Source organism: Platichthys flesus, chromosome 24 (genome assembly GCF_949316205.1).
Source record: "Platichthys flesus chromosome 24, fPlaFle2.1, whole genome shotgun sequence".
NCBI classification, from domain to species: domain Eukaryota; kingdom Metazoa; phylum Chordata; class Actinopteri; order Pleuronectiformes; family Pleuronectidae; genus Platichthys; species Platichthys flesus.
The window spans coordinates 4622178-4642479 of NC_084968.1; the positions used below are offsets into that span (position 1 = coordinate 4622178).

General features: G+C 43.1%; 1 protein-coding gene across 2 annotated transcripts in view; it reads right to left on the reverse strand.

Annotated features, from left to right (window-relative positions):
- Positions 1-10021: 10021 nt before the first annotated feature.
- The window catches only part of fgf11a (fibroblast growth factor 11a), a 69792-nt gene continuing 59511 nt past the window's right edge, over positions 10022-20302 (reverse strand). For both annotated transcript variants that reach the window (XM_062384169.1, XM_062384170.1), the window contains 2 exons: positions 12091-12289; positions 10022-10187 (listed from right to left, as the gene is read on the reverse strand). In XM_062384169.1, the coding sequence (XP_062240153.1) occupies positions 10045-10187; positions 12091-12289 (342 nt within the window). In that variant the 3' untranslated portion in view covers positions 10022-10044. The remainder of the gene's footprint in view (positions 10188-12090; positions 12290-20302) is intronic.

Here is a 20302-nt window from a genome sequence, read left to right on the forward strand (position 1 = left end):
AGATAAAAGTCACCTTATCTGAGTTCTCAAATTAGAAGCCAGTTCAAAACGTGTTTTCAGACTTTAACTGAGAGTCATCAAAAGAAAGCTATGTCAGCAAAAAAGTTTGGAGATGCACAAAATGGCCATAACAGCAAAACGGCAAAATAAAGACATTAAAATGGTGCTGATTCTGGAATCTGGCAACTTGGATTTTATCTGATGATGTGTCCCCAACACATCATCAGTTGTGTCAGAGGACCTTCAAACATAAAAGGGACATTCACAATTTTGTCCCTCAGAGTCAAAGCTAAGTCAAATTTGATCACAAAGACATACAATTTTAGAGTCAGGGTGACTTTCAAAGGACAATCCATATTTGTGATGTCCATACATTTGCGTATAAAAAAAGGTGATCTTATAACTCGAGAACTATCATGAGAATCATTACAGGGCTGCCACTTTATATTTGAAATTCGAATGTGGAGGAAAGGTCCACATTTAATCCGACTGGTTCTAGAAGTGCATGAGAGCATCTGGAGCAGTTGTGTCCTGATCCAGCAGAGGGCGAACACTGTTACATTGTTTTGCAGTAAAAATGGACAGAGGTGGGACCAAGTCATTTTTTTGCAAGTCCCAAGTAAGTCTCAAGTCTTTGCCCTCAAGTCCCGAGTCAAGTCCCAAGTCAAGACAGGCAGGTCCCGAGTCAAGTCCAAAGTCAAGACTGACAAGTCTCAAGTCAAGTCCAAGTCCTGCAGTTTGAGTTTCGAGTCTTTTCGAGTCCTTTTGATCACTGAGTAATAATATATTTACACAGATCATGTATGCTTTTAAAATCTGTATTTATTTATTTATTAAAACAAGTGCAATTGAAATTACAGAAAAAAATTGTGCCAACATTGCACTTCCCTATTGCACTATTAACCAGTCATTTATAACATTTAACTCATATTTTGCTAGAATATTCTTCATTTTAAACCACTCCTACAGAATGAACACATTTGAAAAAACAAGTGCAACTGTAATTATTTGTACAAAAGTGCTAACATTGTATTTTGCATTTTAACTAGTTCCACAGCAGTTTCTGTCCTGTCCTGTGTTTATCTCATCTCATTTATCTCACCTCATATTGTCTGTGTGTGTGTGTACATGTGAGAAACATAACAAATACATGAACATGAACATTTCTGTCCTGTCCTGTGTTTATCTCATCTCATTTATCTTACCTCATATTGTCTGTGTGTGTGTGTACATGTGAGAAACATAACAAATACTTGAACATAACAATGAACAGGGTTGTGCTTTTAATATGTCAGGGCCCTATGCTGAATTGCATTTGCAAAAGACCAAATTGGCCAAAAGTCTGTCAGTCATTTGTGCACGATGTGGACGTAGTATGATTCCACCCAGTGCCGCTGCGAGCCATTTTGGTGCCCTAAGCATAACTCCTCTATGATTACATTAAATAATCATCAATAAGTACAAACAAGAATAGTCAATCTTCTTTAACTTTTTTTGAGCAATTTAATATATCTCTTGTTCTGCCTTTTTTGTGATATACATGGCTAAAAGGTACCTAATATTTCTATACTGAAATAATATCGGCATTATAATTGTAAGCTAATTTATTTAATGACGTTATTGTTGAGGGTTGATTTGTATTTCCGGTTTTAAGTGGGTTGTTGGTAGTGACTCTTATTTTGAAAGAGGGTTTTAAAGGAATTGGGTGCACACACAGACGCACACAAACACGATGAAAGATACAGAGCGCTCCTTAATAACATACTTTTTAATCTTTGTGTTTTGGGGAAAGGAGCAAGTCTTATCAAGTCAAACGGCTCAAGTCCAAGTGAAGTCACGAGTCATTGATTTTGAAGTCCAAGTCGAGTTGCAAGTCTCTTTACATTTTGTCAAGTCGAGTCTAAAGTCATCAAATTCATGACTCGAGTCTGACTCGAGTCCAAGTCATGTGACTCGAGTCCACACCTCTGAAAATGGAAGATGCTAGCATGTGAAGCCATCCTGAGCGCGATATCTACACCGTAGACGGCAGACTAATGATCAAATGTAAGTCTGTTTGAGCGGAGTGCAAGGAATAGTGGGTCATGTCAAACGGACTGTCCTATTTTGAAAATGTCGTTGAAGCTGGGTGGGCGTGCTTACGCATTACAAAAACCAATATGATACCTGCAAACACCTAAATGTAAACATGCACAGCAGGGTGTATGGTGAAGGAACAAAATCAGAACACACGCCAATAAATCTCTCAGGAGACCAGTGTTACAATCATACAAATATATTAGTTCGTTTTTATTCAATTATATCCAATAATACGTCTCTGTTGACTTGGTGTAAGTTATTATAGAAATAAATACAGATCATATTGCAAATGCAGAGACAGGGGTTTGGGGATAATCAGAGTGTCGGAGGGAAGAAGGGGGGAAGGGGGGCAGGGGGGGGGGGGTTAGGGGGTTAAAGAGTAAATATTGGGTAATGACTGTTTCTTCGAAGGTGTCCAGTAAATGATTGGATTGCATGCATGCTCGTAATCCCGCCCATCAGAGACCTTTCACCCAACCCAGGAGTCTTGAACTGCAAGTCCCACTCAGCTCCTTTCTCCAAGTGATCCATGGGTTTGGATGGCGTTTGGCTGTTGTGTTGTTCCACCTAGTCAGCATTCAGCAACAGGGGGAGTTATTGCAACCCCCAACCACATTTGCATGGATATATTTATATATATTTATATATAGATATATTATATTTGTTTTGCCCCATTTGAATACAAAAATAGTGTCATTGTGGCTTTGAAAGCTGGAAGACTGAAGCACTCGTTGTATTTGGAAGACAGGAAGGAAGATTAAGGTGATTTCCTTAAAATATTTTCGATAAGTCGGATCGTCCATGCAGTAGAAAGAAAGAAAAAGTCCCCGGAAAAAAAATCCTTCAAGTATTGATCACAGAATCACACACACACACACACACACACACTCACAGGTAGAAGAGGTGTGTGTGTGTGTTTGAGGGAGAGACAGACGGCGAATGAGCAGTCCACATGCTGCAGGTGAGCCAATTAAAATCCCGTTAAGAGATTGGAGGGCGGAGGCTGGCGAGTGTGGGGGGGGTTCTGGGTAGCAGGGGGGGTCATGAGGAAGAAGTTTGAGGCCCATCAGTCCCGCGGCTCTTTGTCGTCCTTTCTTTTTTGTTTTTTTTTCCGAAATCCCACACATCAAGTAACAGGAACACACAGACACGGATATGCATTGAAATAAACACGTAAAATCATTGAAAACACACGCGGACAGACCAACAGTGGTTTATAAACGGCCGTTACAATGAATACCCATATTTCCATTTTGACTTCCATCATTTCATTACAATGTCAAAGCACTTCCACTGAGAAACACCCAAAACTCAACCGCCCTCTCTCTCCAACAAAGTACACATGAAAGAGAAAGAAATCAATACTATTTTTTTTTTTTGCCTAGTTTACACAGTCAAGTCCCCACGAAAACATTTGAGGGGCATTAGCTTGTAAGAGGTGAAGTCCCTCCATGTTTTCATTGCAAAGGTCACCCCCCCCAAGCCCACCCCACCCCCAAACCCCTCAGTTTTTAGCCACACCTGGCCCGGCATGGTGCAGGGCGCTGTGTGCAATGCAGATGTGTCCGGGGATTGTGGGTGTGTGCGCATTTAAAGCAAAAAAACACACAGACAGATTTTTATATGTGAAGTTAATGTGTTGGTTCAAGAATTTGAGCAGGATTTGATTTTATGAAGCAGCTTAAAAGGGGGAAAAAAGTGAAAGAGTGAGAGAGAGAAGAGAAAATCCGTCCGAGGACAGCGTCACTCTTTTGTCGGGAGCACGTGAGCCTCTCTCTTCCTCCCTCTCTCTTTTTTGTGTTTTCTGCTGCATTGCAGATGTGGTGAAGGGACTCCACCTCAAAGTAACACACTCACACACACGAGCAAACTCAGCTCCAGAAAAGGGGAAAAGTGTTAAAAAAATAACAGCTCTAAAAAAACAATTGGTTTCTATAGCGATATTAATATTTCCCCCCCCCCACCCACACACACACACACACACACACACAATCCCAGATGATGTGGCTGCACCTTGTTAATAGAGTTTATTGCTTCCTGCCCAAGGACTCATGCTCATTGATTTGGCCTCTGATTTATGCTCTGTTTTCTTCTCTCTCTCTCTCTCTCTTTCTCTTCATCCTTTATTCCTTCTCGTCTTGGATACACACAACGGACACACAATGTCATTCGGTCACAGTTGCGCAGTGACAAAGACCAAAGCCGATGAGTGTGGAGCATCTGTGGGACCTTTCCGCACACGCACGTACAGCACATACATACATTCTGCCTCCGGGTTAAAGGGAAGTTGCAAAAGTGATGGCCTAGAGTAAGTGAAACTTCCAACAGAGGCTGTGAGGGAACGAGTTGGCTACAGTCCAGTATGGGAGGCCAGTCTTTCTCTCTCTCTCTCTCTCTCTCTCTCTCCGAGTCCTTCACAACCCCAGATGACCCTCTCTCTGCAGTTGTAATCCGCTCAGTAAGCGGGGAGGGCCCTGACTCGGGAGAAATGGGAAGGAAGGGAGTCCCCCCTGAGGAGAGAAGTGTGTGTGTGTGATGTGTGAGGTGTGCATCCGAATCAGATATACATTAATTAACCCCCTTCGATATACACAGACACCCACACACACACAGACACACACACACAAACACATTCACACGGCACACACAAACATCTTTTCTCATACAATCTAAAGAAACAGAGATGCTGAGCTCTCCAAAGGGCCGATATTTGACATTTAGAGCCCCATCCTGAGACATTCATCAGCGGGTTTACGTTGAAGCGTACTGGCAAGGGTGCTTGTCTCACTAATCAAACGCGAGCTCAGACAGACGTGCCGCCGAGATAAACGACGATCTCCTACATGCTGTAATTCACGCAGAAGCGTTTGAAGTGAGGCCTGAAGGCCGGAGAGAAGACGGCTGGAACAGAGAGGCTGATCTCCCACTTCACAAAGGACGCAGGCGGAGAGAGGGGAGAGAAAAAGAGGTAGAGCTTGAACGTGACAAAACACACACACATACACACACACTCGTGTATTCATGCAAAATGTCCACGCAGTGAATGACTTTATGATTCCACCTTTCTGCCACCAAAATCGACAACACTGCAAACCTATATTTACACGCTTTCCTTTTTATTTAAATCTTAAACCTGTCACTTGAAAATAATTCAAGAATTAAAGGTTGCATGTATTGCTTTTATAAATAAAGATAAAATCACACAGTAATTCTATTATGGCTGAAAACATAGGTCACTGTCGGCAGCAACGTTTCACAAGTACAGAATCCTGGTTGATTGAAATTACTCAACTGAAAGAATGTCTGCAAGCTGCAATAGAAAAAGCTCATTAATCTGCATATTCTACAGTGAAATAGTGAGAAACTGGTGATTGATGCAATTAAAAGTGTCAGATGGATCATTAGCGATGGATTGTATTTTTATCGCCAGACATACTGTGGTGGGAACTTCTCAATCGAGAATCGTTCGCTGGGTGTCAGTGTCGACTGACGGCCCCGTCACTAAAAGCAAACAGAGCTCCTGATGGCTTGATTTCAAATAAATTATGGCTCTCGTTAGGTTAAATAACTCAGAGTTTGAGGCAGGTGATGAAACGACTGCAACCCTTTTTTTTGCATCTGTACAGACTTATGAATCAACAGAAAAAAATAACACTGCATTAATTCTGATGGTTAAAGAGGAATTCCAACTATTTAATTTTTCACTTCCATTGCTCCAGATTTTACAGATTCAAATGTTTTTCTTCCTATCTTTATTCAAGACGTGACGGTCTTTCAATTCAAGAGCAGGACTCGTTGAGTTCACGTCCAGATCTTCAAATGCTTTCACTCAAACCATTGCGCTTGCACTCGAATAGCCTCTGCTTGTGCTTAAATTCCCTGTGCTCCAGCTTCAGCTCTGCTCCACGCGCTTATGTTGATTCTGTGCAGAACGTTTGCTCTCTGATTTCTTCTTCTGCTCTTGGATTTTTTGGTACAACAAATCTTTCAAAATTGCCCACCCAATAGAATGCCAAGTGTAGTGATGACAGATTCACTTTTGGGGCTGTTCCCATGAAATACAAGGGGAAAAGAAACAGGGCAGGGTCTCTTTTGTTTGTTATAGTTCCCAGCAACATGGAAACACTCGACGGTTTGAAATTCCTTGACCATCGATCTGCTGGACTCCTGCTCCATTAAGGTGTGTTCCTTTTTTCTTCAAGCACACCAACGGGACGCCATGGTAAAAAGTAACTGCCCATATAGGAATCTCAAAGACATAAAGCTAACACATCCACACGGAGGGTGGGACAACTTCACTGGTCACCACTACACATGGCATTCTTCTGTTTGGGGAACTACAGACTTGCTGCACATAAAGGTACGCTCTTGAAAAAAGATCTGAAAAAGTGCTTCGCTTACTGTTTGAACGCTTCTTCAGAAAACAGTTTTCAACAGTTTTCAGCTGAGCACTGTTTGTTGAAATTTGAGGAATGCCCCTTTAACTCCCCTTGTGTGTATTCAAGCAGTTAATGCATTCAGCCTCGTCTCTTTAATAACACACATTCACCTCTTGAACTATTTTAGCCCTTATCCACTTTTTGTCTTTAAATCCATAGTCTGCCTGAATTCTGAAAACAACAAATAAGACGCTTACGTGAGAAAATATTGCAACGCAAAGCCCTTAAAATATAGAGCAGGAGGCGTGAGTGAAGACGTCGCTGCTACGTCTGGTCGCTGACTTCTTCCTCTCCTCGAACAGTATCACTTCATCTTGTCCCACGCGCTCTTAAATCTACAGCAGGAGCCACATTTAATTAAACAATTGTGTAATTACCTTGCGAATAACAGTCAAACACTGTGTTCTGGGTTTAGTCATCCATAGGGGGTGACTGGTCAAACACGCCAGCCTGAAGGTCTATTTAACAGCTTAATTAAGGTCTTTGGTGCGGAAGTGAGGTTTTAATAGTAACTTGTTTTGATAAATGTAAAACACAATGGAAGTGAGTCTCCTTCTTCCCTCTTTCTTTCTTTCTTTCCTTCCTCCATCATCACTTTCCCACTCTCCTTCCTTTCTCACTTAATTTGTTTCTCCTCAGGAAATCAGAGGTAAAAGTTGCTTCATCATCTCAGGAAGCAGATGACTTTGCTCAGCAGCTCGCCGCCATTCTGCGCGGCGAGCGGGGGGACGCTGTTCTCATTACCATAATTCTCTGTTAAATCTCTCTTTGTTCTGCTCATCATCACAGATTTTCCTACAGTGGAAATCTCTTGTGTTTCCTTTTTTCCATCGTCCCTTCTCTCTCTCTCTTTCTCTCCGAGTCCTAAACATCAATCTATCCTTGTCTCTACCTCCACAACACGCGAGACTCCCTCGCTTCCAACAATACATAAACATTAGGCAGAAACAATTACCCCGCCCAGCATATTGTAGTGTGAAATTTCGCTATATGAAAAATGATTACTTTTCCCACCGAATGGAAACAACAAATGCAAACACCCAAACATCGTATCCTGAAAGAGAAATATGAAGTAAAAAAAGAATCGAAATTTACTTTCTTCAACAAGAAGAAGCACTGACAAAAATGTGATACAAAAAAAAATATATATAAAACATCAAACTTTCTGTTTCGCTTTTTTAAGAATCACGGTAAGTACTTTAGCTGTCAATTTCATTCTCTATACAAGACTTTGGTTTTTCGTTATTTTCCTCCAGAAATCACAGAAATCTAACTTGAAACAGCAGAGTGCATGTCAAGCGTGAAAGCACATGAATCATGGAGTTGCACATATCCAAGAGAAAATAAAGACCAGAAGGTGCAACTGCTGTCACTCATAGTACAAAATGAATTCAAACGTGGAAGGAGATGTTCATATTCATGTCTGAAGACGTTTTTTATCCTGATCCAGCAGAGGGCAAACTTAATGCCTGTCCTATTGACCTCCCAGTCAAGTCAGCCTGCAATGTTATGTTGTTTTGCGAAAAACACTTGAGTGTCAATGTTCAAATGTTTATGTGTCATGTTACATGGTAATTTGACGGACTCTGATGAAGTTATTCGGATCAGGTCAGAGTAACACACAGCTTACATTAACTGCATCAGGCTTTATTTCCAACACAAAAATCGGTATGCCTGTTGGGTTGGGGTTAGGACAGTTTAGTTTTCTTTTGTGCTCCAGGTTCCCAAATTGTGGCCCAGGCCGCACTTAAACTCAGCTTTTCCTCCATTGTGCATTCTGTGCCTGGCTGGAGGTTTCACAAACATCCATGAGTATGTTTTGCCAAAGAATGGTAAGTTTCAATGTTCGACAATTGGATAGCTACTCTATTTCCCGCGTGCAAATGTTTGTGGGTAAGGTGTGTACCGCACACTGCAGAGTCAAGCATGTCTTAGGTAAAATACAGATGATTTGTGTATATATTATTAATATTTTTGTGTAGAAAATCATCTGTTGCATCAGCCTTCAAGTCGGGAACGAAAGAAATTAAGCAAAAACTGTTCTCCCAGGGGGATCAGTGCTCCCCACGGCATGTTTCCTGACACTGACATATGGTGTGCCCTTTTCAAAATGAGTGGACATGAGAGGAATACAGTATGAAGAATATTTCCGGTCAGAGAAAGTGATGGGGGTGGCCATGCGGCTGCAGAAAAGGCTAATATATACACAAAATGACTATAAATGCTTATGACTTTCAACAGATACACCACACCGAGAGAAAGACGGTAACAGATACTGTGTGGGCATCAGGTGTTTGTGCAGTGCATGACCACCGACAGTGAGAAGCTATCGCGGTGCAAGCTTCACAGGTCAGGCTCCATCAGCACCACATCTCACTGTTGATGTCCCCATCATCTCCCCGAACCTGCACACCCACACACACACCTCCATGTTACCATTTCTGGATGTGTGTGTGTGTGTTAATGCATATCATTGTGAGATCTTTTTGTTTGCGGTTAGCGCTGGAGAATATCAGGCAGCGGAAATGTGCGCGACTACCTCCATGTGTAGGCGTAAATGTCAGTGTAATAAGGAGGGTGTGTGTGTGTGTGTGTGTGTGTGTGTGTGTGTGTGGTTATATATGGTGCTGAGGGAGCTCTTGGCCCCTCGTTTAAGGGTCGTAAGATTCTGATCAGCCCCAGACTCCATTAACAGAGCCAAAGAGGACGGGGGAGAGGGGGGTATTGTTATGCCGAGTGGAAAATTGACTCCATGTCTCAAACTAATCAAAACGCGCCAAAGGTGAATGGAAGAAGAAGGGAACACACGCACACACATGCGCCCCCACAAACAAGGCATTCGGGCCCTCTCGCCAAGTCGCTGACACAGACAGAAGACGTGGACGGAGCAGATGGCTGCGGAGCAGAAGTCTGCGAGGGGCCCGGGTGTCAGCCCGAGCGTATGCGTGGCCCTGCGTCAGGCTAACATTAGCTCGGAGCCCTACAGGGCAAAATAAAAACACAACCCATTTGTAAAGTATGTGCTGCAGAGGGTACGGATCTGACCGCCACACCCTCCCTGGTGAAACCAGGGCGACTTGACTTGGATATTTGGTTGACTGGGTGGATGTCGCTGAGGACACCTCAGGGGGGTTGTGGGATTTCCTCGCAGCTGGTTTAACGCGCCGCGGTGACATTCTTTACGATGCTCGGCGACCGTCCGCCTCTTTGTGGAGTTATTGCTTTTGTGTCCCAGGCTCGGCTCATCATGGTTATTACAAGTTATTACATGAGAAGGTGGCGCGCTGGTGTGGGAGTGGAGGGTGGAGGTCGGTGAGGGTGAATGGGTGCGTCCCATTGGCCAGCATCACTCTACCCAGGCCTGCTCCTTTTTCATCAACGTCACGCCGGTGCATTGTGGTATGCAGTGTTTTCGTGTTGCAGGCAGCAGGGGTGGTGGAGGGTGGCGTGGCCCTCGCAACGCGTTTCTGCTGGTGCCCTGCTTGCATCCCCGACCCCCCACCACCACCTCCCGTGTGTCTGAGCGCTAGGAGGAGGACGTTTTGGTTTTGGATTTAGGGTCTTTCTTGCCGTTCTTAAGCACGGGCGAGTCACTGGAGGTCTTGGGCGTTTTCCTGGGCGGACTCTGCTCTGCGACGTCGTGTAGAGAGGGCTCCCTGTACATGGCCACTGGGGAGAGAGAAGGTGGCACAGAGTTACATGGGGCCGTTTTCATTGTTTCAAAGAGTTACGAGTTTATGGCACAAGATGGATATTGGTGCCACTGGTAAGTTGCTGTTGGCTGATCATGTGCAACCATAGATTGTGTATAAAGAAGGATGCCATGAAAGCTCCCCAAAAGTGGAGCCAAATGATCTTGACTGCTCCCTGGTGGCTAGCTGCAGTATATATTATTGACTCAACCTCCTCCATGTTAGTGGATGGGAAATGGGCACTTAAAAGTCAAAGTACACGTTAAGAAAATTAAAATTTGGTGTAGTTTCTATCAAATTGATGTGTGTTTTAGTTCCACATTTTTTCGGGGGGTTGTTTTTAATGATGAGTTTTTGATACATTAAAAACACTGTGACACTTCATGATTGACAGCTGACACCGGCTCACGAATCGTCAAGCACCCGTATCTGCAGGGCCTTAATACCGCGGCTTAACTCCGATATTGGGATTAAGTGGAGCCCTGTCGTCCAATCTTTAAATACAGTCTATGGTACTGACCTGCATTTCTGCCAGCGACTGTCTCTCGATCGAAAACTACCCCTGCACAACATCAAAGCCAGAAATAAAAATCTACACAGGGGCTGTGACAGGGATAAAGCAGTGTAGAAGGATGACAACATTATGGGCTGTGGTTAAGGTTTGGATTATCATTATCTTTTAGCACGGGTTTATGAAAAAAAGGTCATGTCTGCCTGAGGTGAATTAATCATTGATTTATTTCACCAGCTGCTGTGCAGGTCACACACTGCGTTTTTACTGCACATGGGTCGACATCCACATGTTGTCTGCTCCGGGACTACACTGTTTTATTTATCATAATAAATACTGTGACACTGAGGTGTACGTTGTCCTTTTCATCTACAAAATAACATTTGTTTCAGTGTTTCTGCTTAATGCTGCTGTATATGTGTTTGTGCACAGGCTGCAAAATGCCTTCATGCACCCAAACTTCAATTACCTAACTCACCTGTTCTAACATGACTCACCTCCTCAGCAATGTTTGTAAGTGTAAATAAGGCCAAACATATGCCAGTGGGCCTCTGTTGACTTAAACCACCCACCTACCACCCACAAAAAGAAAAATAATTAAGGTTTAACGAATATTTTGACACAGCACCATTATACAAGACAAGGAAACTTAATTAACTATCAAATGTGGAACTAGAATGGGTTATGTTGTAATTTAGTTTATGTTTCCTCTCTGACTGGCTGCTACTGGAGCCTTGAGCATTCAGGTCAATGACGCCATTGTACTGGACACACTATTTGATCTAAAGGAAATATGACTAGAATTCCCACACTGAGGTTATATGCCTCCACCAACTAGGACAGTTTCAGTCAACACAAATTTATTTGTCCAGGTTCATATGAGTGGCCTATGACCTTTGATCGCAGACGTTTAATCAGTGAATATTAGAGTCCAAGGTAAAACTGGTCAAAATGTAAAAAAATATCCAACTGTAGACTTGAGATATCATGTTCATGGGGAGAAATTCATGTTTGTTAGGTCACTGCGACCCTGACGTTTGACCTCAACCACCATGGTAGCGTTTCGTGAGGTGACTGTGACCTTGACCTTTGACCTCTACTTTCTAATCAGGACAGTTTTTGGTCCAAGTGAATATTTGTAACAGAAGTAATGAAATTCTATTCCCACAAGGTGATTTCTAGGCAAAAATGATGATACATTTGAAGAATAACCCTAGAAACATTCTTGATATATCATGCTCACAAGAATAGAACGGACGGACAACCCGAAACCGTAATACCTCCAGGCACTGGGGGCCACCAGCAATGAGAACTTAGCACCAGAGAAGAAGACAAAAGTCAAAAAGACAAAAGTAGGACTGTGCTGTACCTTCGATGAGTTTGGGCAGGAAGTGTGCAGCTCCCTTGGTCTTCTTGACACGGTTCCCCTTCATCACTTGTCCGTCCCGGTTGATGCCGATGTACCACGCTCGGCCCGACTGGGTCTGCCTGTACAGGATGGACGAGTAGGTCACGTAGTAGTTCTCGAACACGCACTCCTTAAACTTGCACTCTGGCGTGAAGTGCACCTGAAAGACACACACACGAAGAAACAGCACCCGCATCAGGAGTGTTTGCCATTTTCTAAATGATCTGTTCCATTATTTATATGTTTACTTTCCAATTCCACCGGGCTCAGCTGGGAATGGGTGGAAATGGGTCCCACATTTCATTGTGACAGGGTTACAGGAGCATCTGTGGCTGTGTCAAGAAATTGCACTTACACACACACAAACACACACACTCATTCCAACATGTGCACACGCCCATTTACCACATGGGCAAAGTGCTCCATGAGTCGGGATGCCATAACTCAGCTGATTCGGTTTACCTGTAACAAACAACAATCAAGCAGATCCTTCACCCCCCTCCATAGTGTAACGACCTCGCCGTCGGCCTTCAGCTCCCGCAAACATACGCACAAGACACACACACACACACACACACACACGCATTGCTCTGCATTAGACAATACGTCATCACCAGGACTCCCCCACCCACCCCACCCCAGCTCATCTCTCTCTCGTTACAGCTCGCACATATTCCCTCTCTATCTCCTATTCTGCAGCTGCTTCCCCACTTCATTCCCTCCATCCCTCCGTCACTTGGTAACCTTGTCAAGGAACAAACCAATTTGCAGGATTGATTTGGAGCCTTGATATGACAGGTGAGCAGAAAATGCCTGAATAAGGAGTTTGCTTTCTCTTTTCGCTCTCATCTCTCCTCCTCCTCCTCCTCCTCCCTCCCGCTGCTCGTCTGCCTACCGCAGGCACAAGGCCACCGCTGGCTGCCTATATCCATTGTAGCACACATAAACAAGCTAATTACATTGACTGTATCACCCATTCTTTAATTACACATCCTTTCACTTCGGCAGCCATTCATTTCCTCACCCAGCTATTAACTTTGCCCTATAATGACACAGAGTGGAATCCAAAGGTCTGGATCGTCTGGGAAGGTGTTGCCATCCTTACCAGTGTTTGCATGGCAGTATGATACAGTGCGTCTGGAGTCTGTGTGTGTATGTGTGTGTGTGTGTGTGTGTGTGTGTGTGTGTGTTTGTGTATGTGTGTGTTTGTTTACAGCCTGTCTTGTGAAGCAAAGTTTATGTCAGTTTTAGAGCTAAAACATGATTATCCATTTTCCACTATATACAAAAATATTTGAAATAATATTCGATCATATTAAGTAAAATATATCACCCGTTAAGATGCATATACAGCATATATATGTTTCCTCCTGTTTTATTTTGTAGGCTCTGTTCCTAGTGTGTTTTCTGTCTTCACTTCCTGTCTCTGTGATTGTCTGCACCAGTCCTCATGTGTTCCACCTGTGTCCAATTACCCCTGCCTTCCCTGTGTGTATAAGTCTCTATGCTTCTTGTTGTCCTTGTTGGTCCGTTGTCTAAATGCCTGTCTTATGTCCTGTCGTGATCTCCTGTGCTTGTTGTATCCATTGTCTTCTGAGTTCCCATCCTCTGCACCTCCTTGTAAGCTTCTTGTGTTTTCCCCTGTGTGCTTTTGTTTTTTGTGTTTTGACATTTTGAGATTCCTCAAAATGTTGTTTCGTTCCTGTTGGAAATTCACCTTCTAAAAGAACACTTTTTGTTTAACTCTGCATCCTGGGTCCATTTGCTTGATCGAACCTGACTACTACCTGCGTTTCCACCAGAGGAATCAGTGTTTCATTTCATACCCGTGTCATATACTAGAAATAAAAATTAACAGGGTGATACATCATATTTCACATGTATGTTTAAGACTTGCACGGTAGGAGGTGATAAAATATACCTAACAGTCCGCACACGTGACTGGACGAAGAAGAAACACGAGTGAACAAAACTGCTGTGCTTCGAGTCTTTAATTTATGATTCCATCATGAAAATAAAATACACCTTTTAACATTTCATGTAATTTGACCCAGTGTAATGTTGCTACAATGACTGAATCCCAGAGCAGGAAAACAGAGGGACTTGTTTGCAGCTTGGAATCATGACTGCATTCGAATACACACATTACAGTTATAGTTAATGTGGTCCTGTGTATTTGTTTGTGTAATGTCAGAAGACTATTATTATTATACTGATATTTGATATTTGCTTTTGAAAATAGATTCTAACTAAATACGTCTGTTTTTGCCAGAAGCCCCTTACCTGTACATACTCAGTCACGGTGATGCAAACGCCATCGCTGCTTTATAGGACAACACACTGTTAAATAGCCATTTGCAGAGGCACATTATTCACGCGGCAGACACGCAGGGGACGGATGCACATCTGTCTGCGGGAGCGTTTAGTCTGACTGCACTTCAGGCGGATTTCTGACTGATGGTTTCCTCTTTATCATAAACTGCCGAGGCCTGACTCTGCTGCACCTCTGCACCCAAAGCATCCGACAAGCTACTCAGGTACAGCCTCCAGCTAATGAAGACAGCCGATCTGTCTGTCACCGGAGTCCAATCAGTCTCATCTCCAAGACGAGAGGGGCCTTCGTCGTCAGGGATGCAGTTCCCCATGTGTTCAGCAGGGGGTGCTCCAAACACACAGGCAGTGCGAGGCTCCTGTCACTGCTGCCGACGTGGCTCCAAAATTAACTTGTGTCCACTCACCACTCCATAATACTCAGCTCTGCCCGAAGGACCTTGTTTTGCAAGCTGAAAGCCACTCCAGTCGTACAACAGCCATAAACGCGGACTATTATTTATTCTGGTGCGGATTCTTTTGCACCAGGCTCAATGTTCCTTCAGATAATTTAAATTGAAATTTGCCGAAATGTCCTCTCATGATGCATTATGTGATTTACGATAATATCATTGATTTGTAAAAGCTTACTGGCCGATCAGCCACTTCAACTTCTGCTCTGAAAATAACAACAATGAGGCAAGAATATTGACATAGAGACAGAAAAAACAACATGCCTAAAGAATTTGAAAACACCCAAGAACACTTTTTGACACTAAAACAACAACTTTCTATTTCACAATTTTAGAGGAGACAACAGTATCCTCTCTCTGTCTCTGTGTATGTGTGTATGTGTGTGTGAGGGTGTGTACATCCACTCATGCGTGTCTGCTGTTGTGACAGCGAGACATGACGGATCCCTCTTACATCAGTGGGAGGCCACCGGGCCCCAGATGACATGCATATACACACACACACACTCATACACACGCATACACACACACACACAGACGCTCACAACATCAACAGTGACGGATGGAGCGGTCGCCTCCCTCATCACTCACACACAGAGGGGAGAAAGAGGTGTGGAATGGAAGAGAGGGGACGAGATGAATCGAGGGAGAGAGAAAGAGGTGGAGTAAAAGAGGAGAAGAAGATAAGCACACAAGAGTTGAAGGAGGAGACGTATAGATAATACAGGGGGATTATTCCCCAGCAATGACACACACACTCGTGCCGTTGTCTCATTTCCATCCTGTCGACACCCGCAGACATTATTCAGCCCCGCTCACAGGCACATGGCTGTCATTAACCAGTGAGCCTCCCATGTGCTCAACTGGGGAATTGATTCCATGTAAGACCTCTGTGAAAAGTCAATAGGCATTAAGGCAGAAAAAAGACCTGGATTAGGCTTTGATTGGACGAGCAACGTGCCAACTCAACCGAGTGTGAAGAACTTAAAACGACTTACAAGCTGTGATCGGACAACCACAGGTTAACTCAGGGGCCTCCAGTCGCGTCCACTTATCGACCACGTCCCGGGGGACAAATGTATATTGAAGTGTTGTTAGGCAACCTGTGTGAGCTGAGTGGGTGTGTGTGTGAGCTGAGTGTGTGTGTCTGTGTGTACTGTAAATTAGATGTGCTGTGTTTTTACAGTTTTCAGTGAATGATTTTTGTAGCTGCTCCATGTGTCAGCAACTACAACTGCTCAATACAGAAAGTCGGGTGGCTGCATTCAAGCAAAATGTGATTTCGTAAATCAAGCCACTTTAACAGACATTGACCAAAGTGTTGTTCAGTTAAAATAGGGAAGATACATAAAAACTAAAATAACAAGACAATGGAAGGTGGGTCTACTGTACAATTATGAATCCTTTATGTCTAAATTGCACACAAAAAATACCCTTTTCTACTTTTATCAAATTTATTCTAGATTTGGATTCTATTGTTGTTCTTATCTTATTTATTTTTTCTCCTTGTGCTGCTTTGTCAACTTTGAATATTCTCAATGGGGAAAAATGAAGGTGCGTATTATCTTGTAAATAAAAAAAAACACAAAACAGTAAAATAAAGCATGTTCAAAGCTTTTAGAAAAATGTAAGAAACAATGAAGATGTTTATTTAACCTTTACCGGGGAGATTTTTCGCATTTGTTTGTCAGTTAACAGTTTTATGAACAAACTACGGAAGGATGCCTCATGGGTCAGGGAACAATCCATAAACTTTTTGGAATGTATCGGAATCTGGGGGCAGATTTTTAACCTCAGTCACAACTTATGAATCGATTCATGATTCAAGTTTAATTCAGATGACCTTTGTCGACACCCTTGATATAAAACTATTGATTCAAGCAGATTTAAAGGAGGTATTTACGCCTTTAAGACCAAAGAACCGGAATAAAGCATGATAATTGAAGTTTGGTTAGAAAACAACGCCTTGAACCTGTGTTTTCCAAAGAGCTGAATAAATCGCCAGCATTTAATGACTTGGCCTTATAAGCAGATAGAGACATGAAATAAGAAACATGTGGTAGCTTGAACATTTAGTATTCATTGTAAATCATTGCCGTTTTATTAAACTTCGTGAACATTTAAAAAAACAACAGAGTTTCTTCCTCTTCTCCCACCTTCTTCTCGAGCATATCTCTTACGGACCTAGACTTGGTCAGCAGTATATGAGTGCTAACAAACTGCAATTCCCATGATGCAGCTATCTATTCCCGCAACTATTAAAGCAAATCCAATGCATTTCATCTCTCACATGTCTTGAAAAGGATGTGAAAATATAAAAACCTCAGTCCGCTGCCTCCCGGCTTCAGTCTCCCTCTCTCTGTCCTGCCTGTCGCTTCACTTCACAGTTCAATAAAACAGCTCTTCTGGAAACTGTCATAAAAGTATCCCGCCGGGGGAAAAAGTTTAATGTGATCGCCGGTGTTATAAAAATATATTGAAGTGATCGTGAATGGAGAAATGTTTTCTTTCTTCCAAAAAGGACAAACATTAATATTTTCTCATACCCTTCTGCAAGTCCCCCGTCGCTTGCACACTCAGCCATCAAAAGCCAGACTTCTGTCGGTGCAGACTGCTGCTGCGAGGCTGTTAACCAAAACTAGTCGTCGCTCACACATCACACCCATTCTTGTATCCCTTCACTGGCATCCAGATACATCCAGAATTTAGTTTAAAATGTTATTAACCACATACAAGGCCTTGGACGGCCTGGCCCCTGCTTCTATAACAGAGCTGATGAGCCCATTCTCTGAGGATTGGCCCCTCGGATCATCCGATCAAAGCCTTTTATCTGTTCCCCGTGCATATATTAAATCCAGAGGTGACCAGGCGTTTGCGGCTGTAGCTCTCAAACACACAGGTGTTTGTGGACAGGTGTTGTAAACTAGCATTTATGCTAATACACTGTAAACAATGCATCTGGTTCGTCCAATGACATTGTCATGTCCATGTCCAAATAAAATAAAATCAATCAACACCGGAACAGCCTTTTTGAATCTGTGGCTTGCATCTAGCCGTTGTTGTGCTACAGCTGTGAATGTGGCTTTGTGAAATAAAGTTTATGTTCTTGTATAATGAATGATGTAATATTTACCTGCACCTCCTGTCGGAAGGATAAGAATCAGGACTAAAAGCACACAGAGCAAGGTTAGCCTCGCAAGAGCTTGTTTACCAGAAGAGCTGATTATTATCTGAGCAAATGAGCAGGAAAACAACTATAATTGAGCACAAACAGCTGAGGAAGCATCGCAGGAGCTCGGAAAAATAATTGTCTGAAGATAGGAGTAATTATCTTTGACTAATATATGCATGGACAACATGTAGCCCCACTGGCATTCTCTGCAGTGTTATCATCAGCAAGGTTCTTTTGAAAATTCTGTCTAAACGATCGCTCTGCATTTGGGGGGGAGGAAAACTCTTCAGAACGTGCTTTGTATTCTCTGGTGGAAGGGACGGCCTGCTCCCGCGTTGGAAATATCAACTTCTACAAATAAACACAACGTCTGACATTCAAGCAACTTTGTCCACTCCCACAGAAAATAGTCTGTGTGGTCTGGGTTTTAAAAAAGCAACGTTTTTCTAGTTGACTTTTGCGAGAACTGATGGGAAGTGCTATTAAGCCTTATCATTTAAGTGATTGACCTTCTATTTGAGTTTGCTTATTATCCAACATTTGCAAAAGTCAACGATTTAAACAAAACTCTAAAAGCATTGGATAACAGCAATACATTGAACTTGTGGACCATTAATAAAAAACACTGCACCTTTAAGACGTTAAGTACGAGCCGAGTATTATCACAACAACTTCTCAAATAGAATTGAGAAACAGATATCTGCTGTACTTTGAAACGCACCATACTAAGAGGATTTCTCCTTGAAGTCATCATTTGGGTTTGACTGTACGAGAGCTCTTACCATTTCGGTTCAGCCAGTTGCTGTTTTGAAAATTTGAATACCTAAATCTGTGCTAATAGCCCAGTGAGACGTTTTCTTAACAAACAATGGTTTATTTAAAGTTACCGAGCAACGATAGTATCGATGAGGAGTCACTTCATGGGCCTTTTTAGCTCTGTATTTGGTCTCCACCACTCCTGAGGGAATGCTTTGGTATTTTGCTAACTGCTCCACTGTGTTGACGAGCTAGTTATAACATAAATATCTATTTGTTAGGTTGATGGGAAGGTAGCGGTTAGTAGGATTTTGCTGGAAACTGTGGCCTCCTAGTGGTGGCAGTAGGACGACTCAACCAAAACAGTAAAGTTTCTGGTCTTACAACAAACACAACGGGTTTAAAGACCCTTAAATTCTCTGTAGAGGAGTGGGGTAAGGATGCATCTCTGTGAACACCCCCTTTTCACGTACATCTCATTGGATCATATGTTAAGGTTAAATATACCAGGCTTAATGATATAGTATACCCATAGGCTCAGAGTTAACTATAATTGTAAGTATCCTAAGTTGAGCAAACTCCTCATGTGAGACAATCAAAGAACAGCTAACATCCATAGGCCCTAAAGGTCTTTTTTCTGTCTTCCTCTGTCCTCTTTTCACTTTCTGGACTCTAACTGCTCTTGTGGAATCTCATGAGTTTCTGAGTCGCTGACCGACGGAGAGGAGAGAAGTTTTTACTTGAGGCGGAGAGGGAGTCCTCGTCTGTGCCAACATTCTGGCATTTACAGGCGCCCTGAGGAGTGCTGGAGCTCGACCAAGGCTGATGGACTCACAGCACACACACACACACACACACAGCACACACATGCATATACACGTACATGTAGACCTAAAGGCAACTGACACACAGGCATGCGAGGGAAGCATCATCCACAAACACAGAGTGTAAACACACATTCATGGTGTCTGGCTGCACAAAAGGATGAATAAACAAGATTTACGCATGAAACAACCCCTTGACACAAACATACGCAGACAAATGAGTGGAGTAGAAGCACACACGCACACACAGTGTAATGAGAACAGCTGGAGAGGGTGCAGGCGGCAGCACAAGAGGGAACAAGAAGAGAGGGAGGGAGGGTTGTTCTCTGCTTCTCACCTTGCCTCTGCCAGATCCTCAATGCACGTTTGGGGGTTTTCCAAAGGGAACCAGAGATGGCCTGCCTCACCTCTACACTACCTTTTTCATCTCTCCGTCTTTACTAATCTTTCTTCATCCCTCCCTCTCTCTTCATCTCCCTCTGTTTCCCTTTCAGTATCCTCCATCCTTCCCATCCCTTTCCTTCAGAGGAGACGTCGACCCAACGTCTTGTGATTGTGTGTGTGTGTGTGTGTGAGAGAGAGAGAGCGAGAGAGGGGGTTAATCAGAGAGGAGGAAGAGAAAGCCCAGAGAGTAAAAG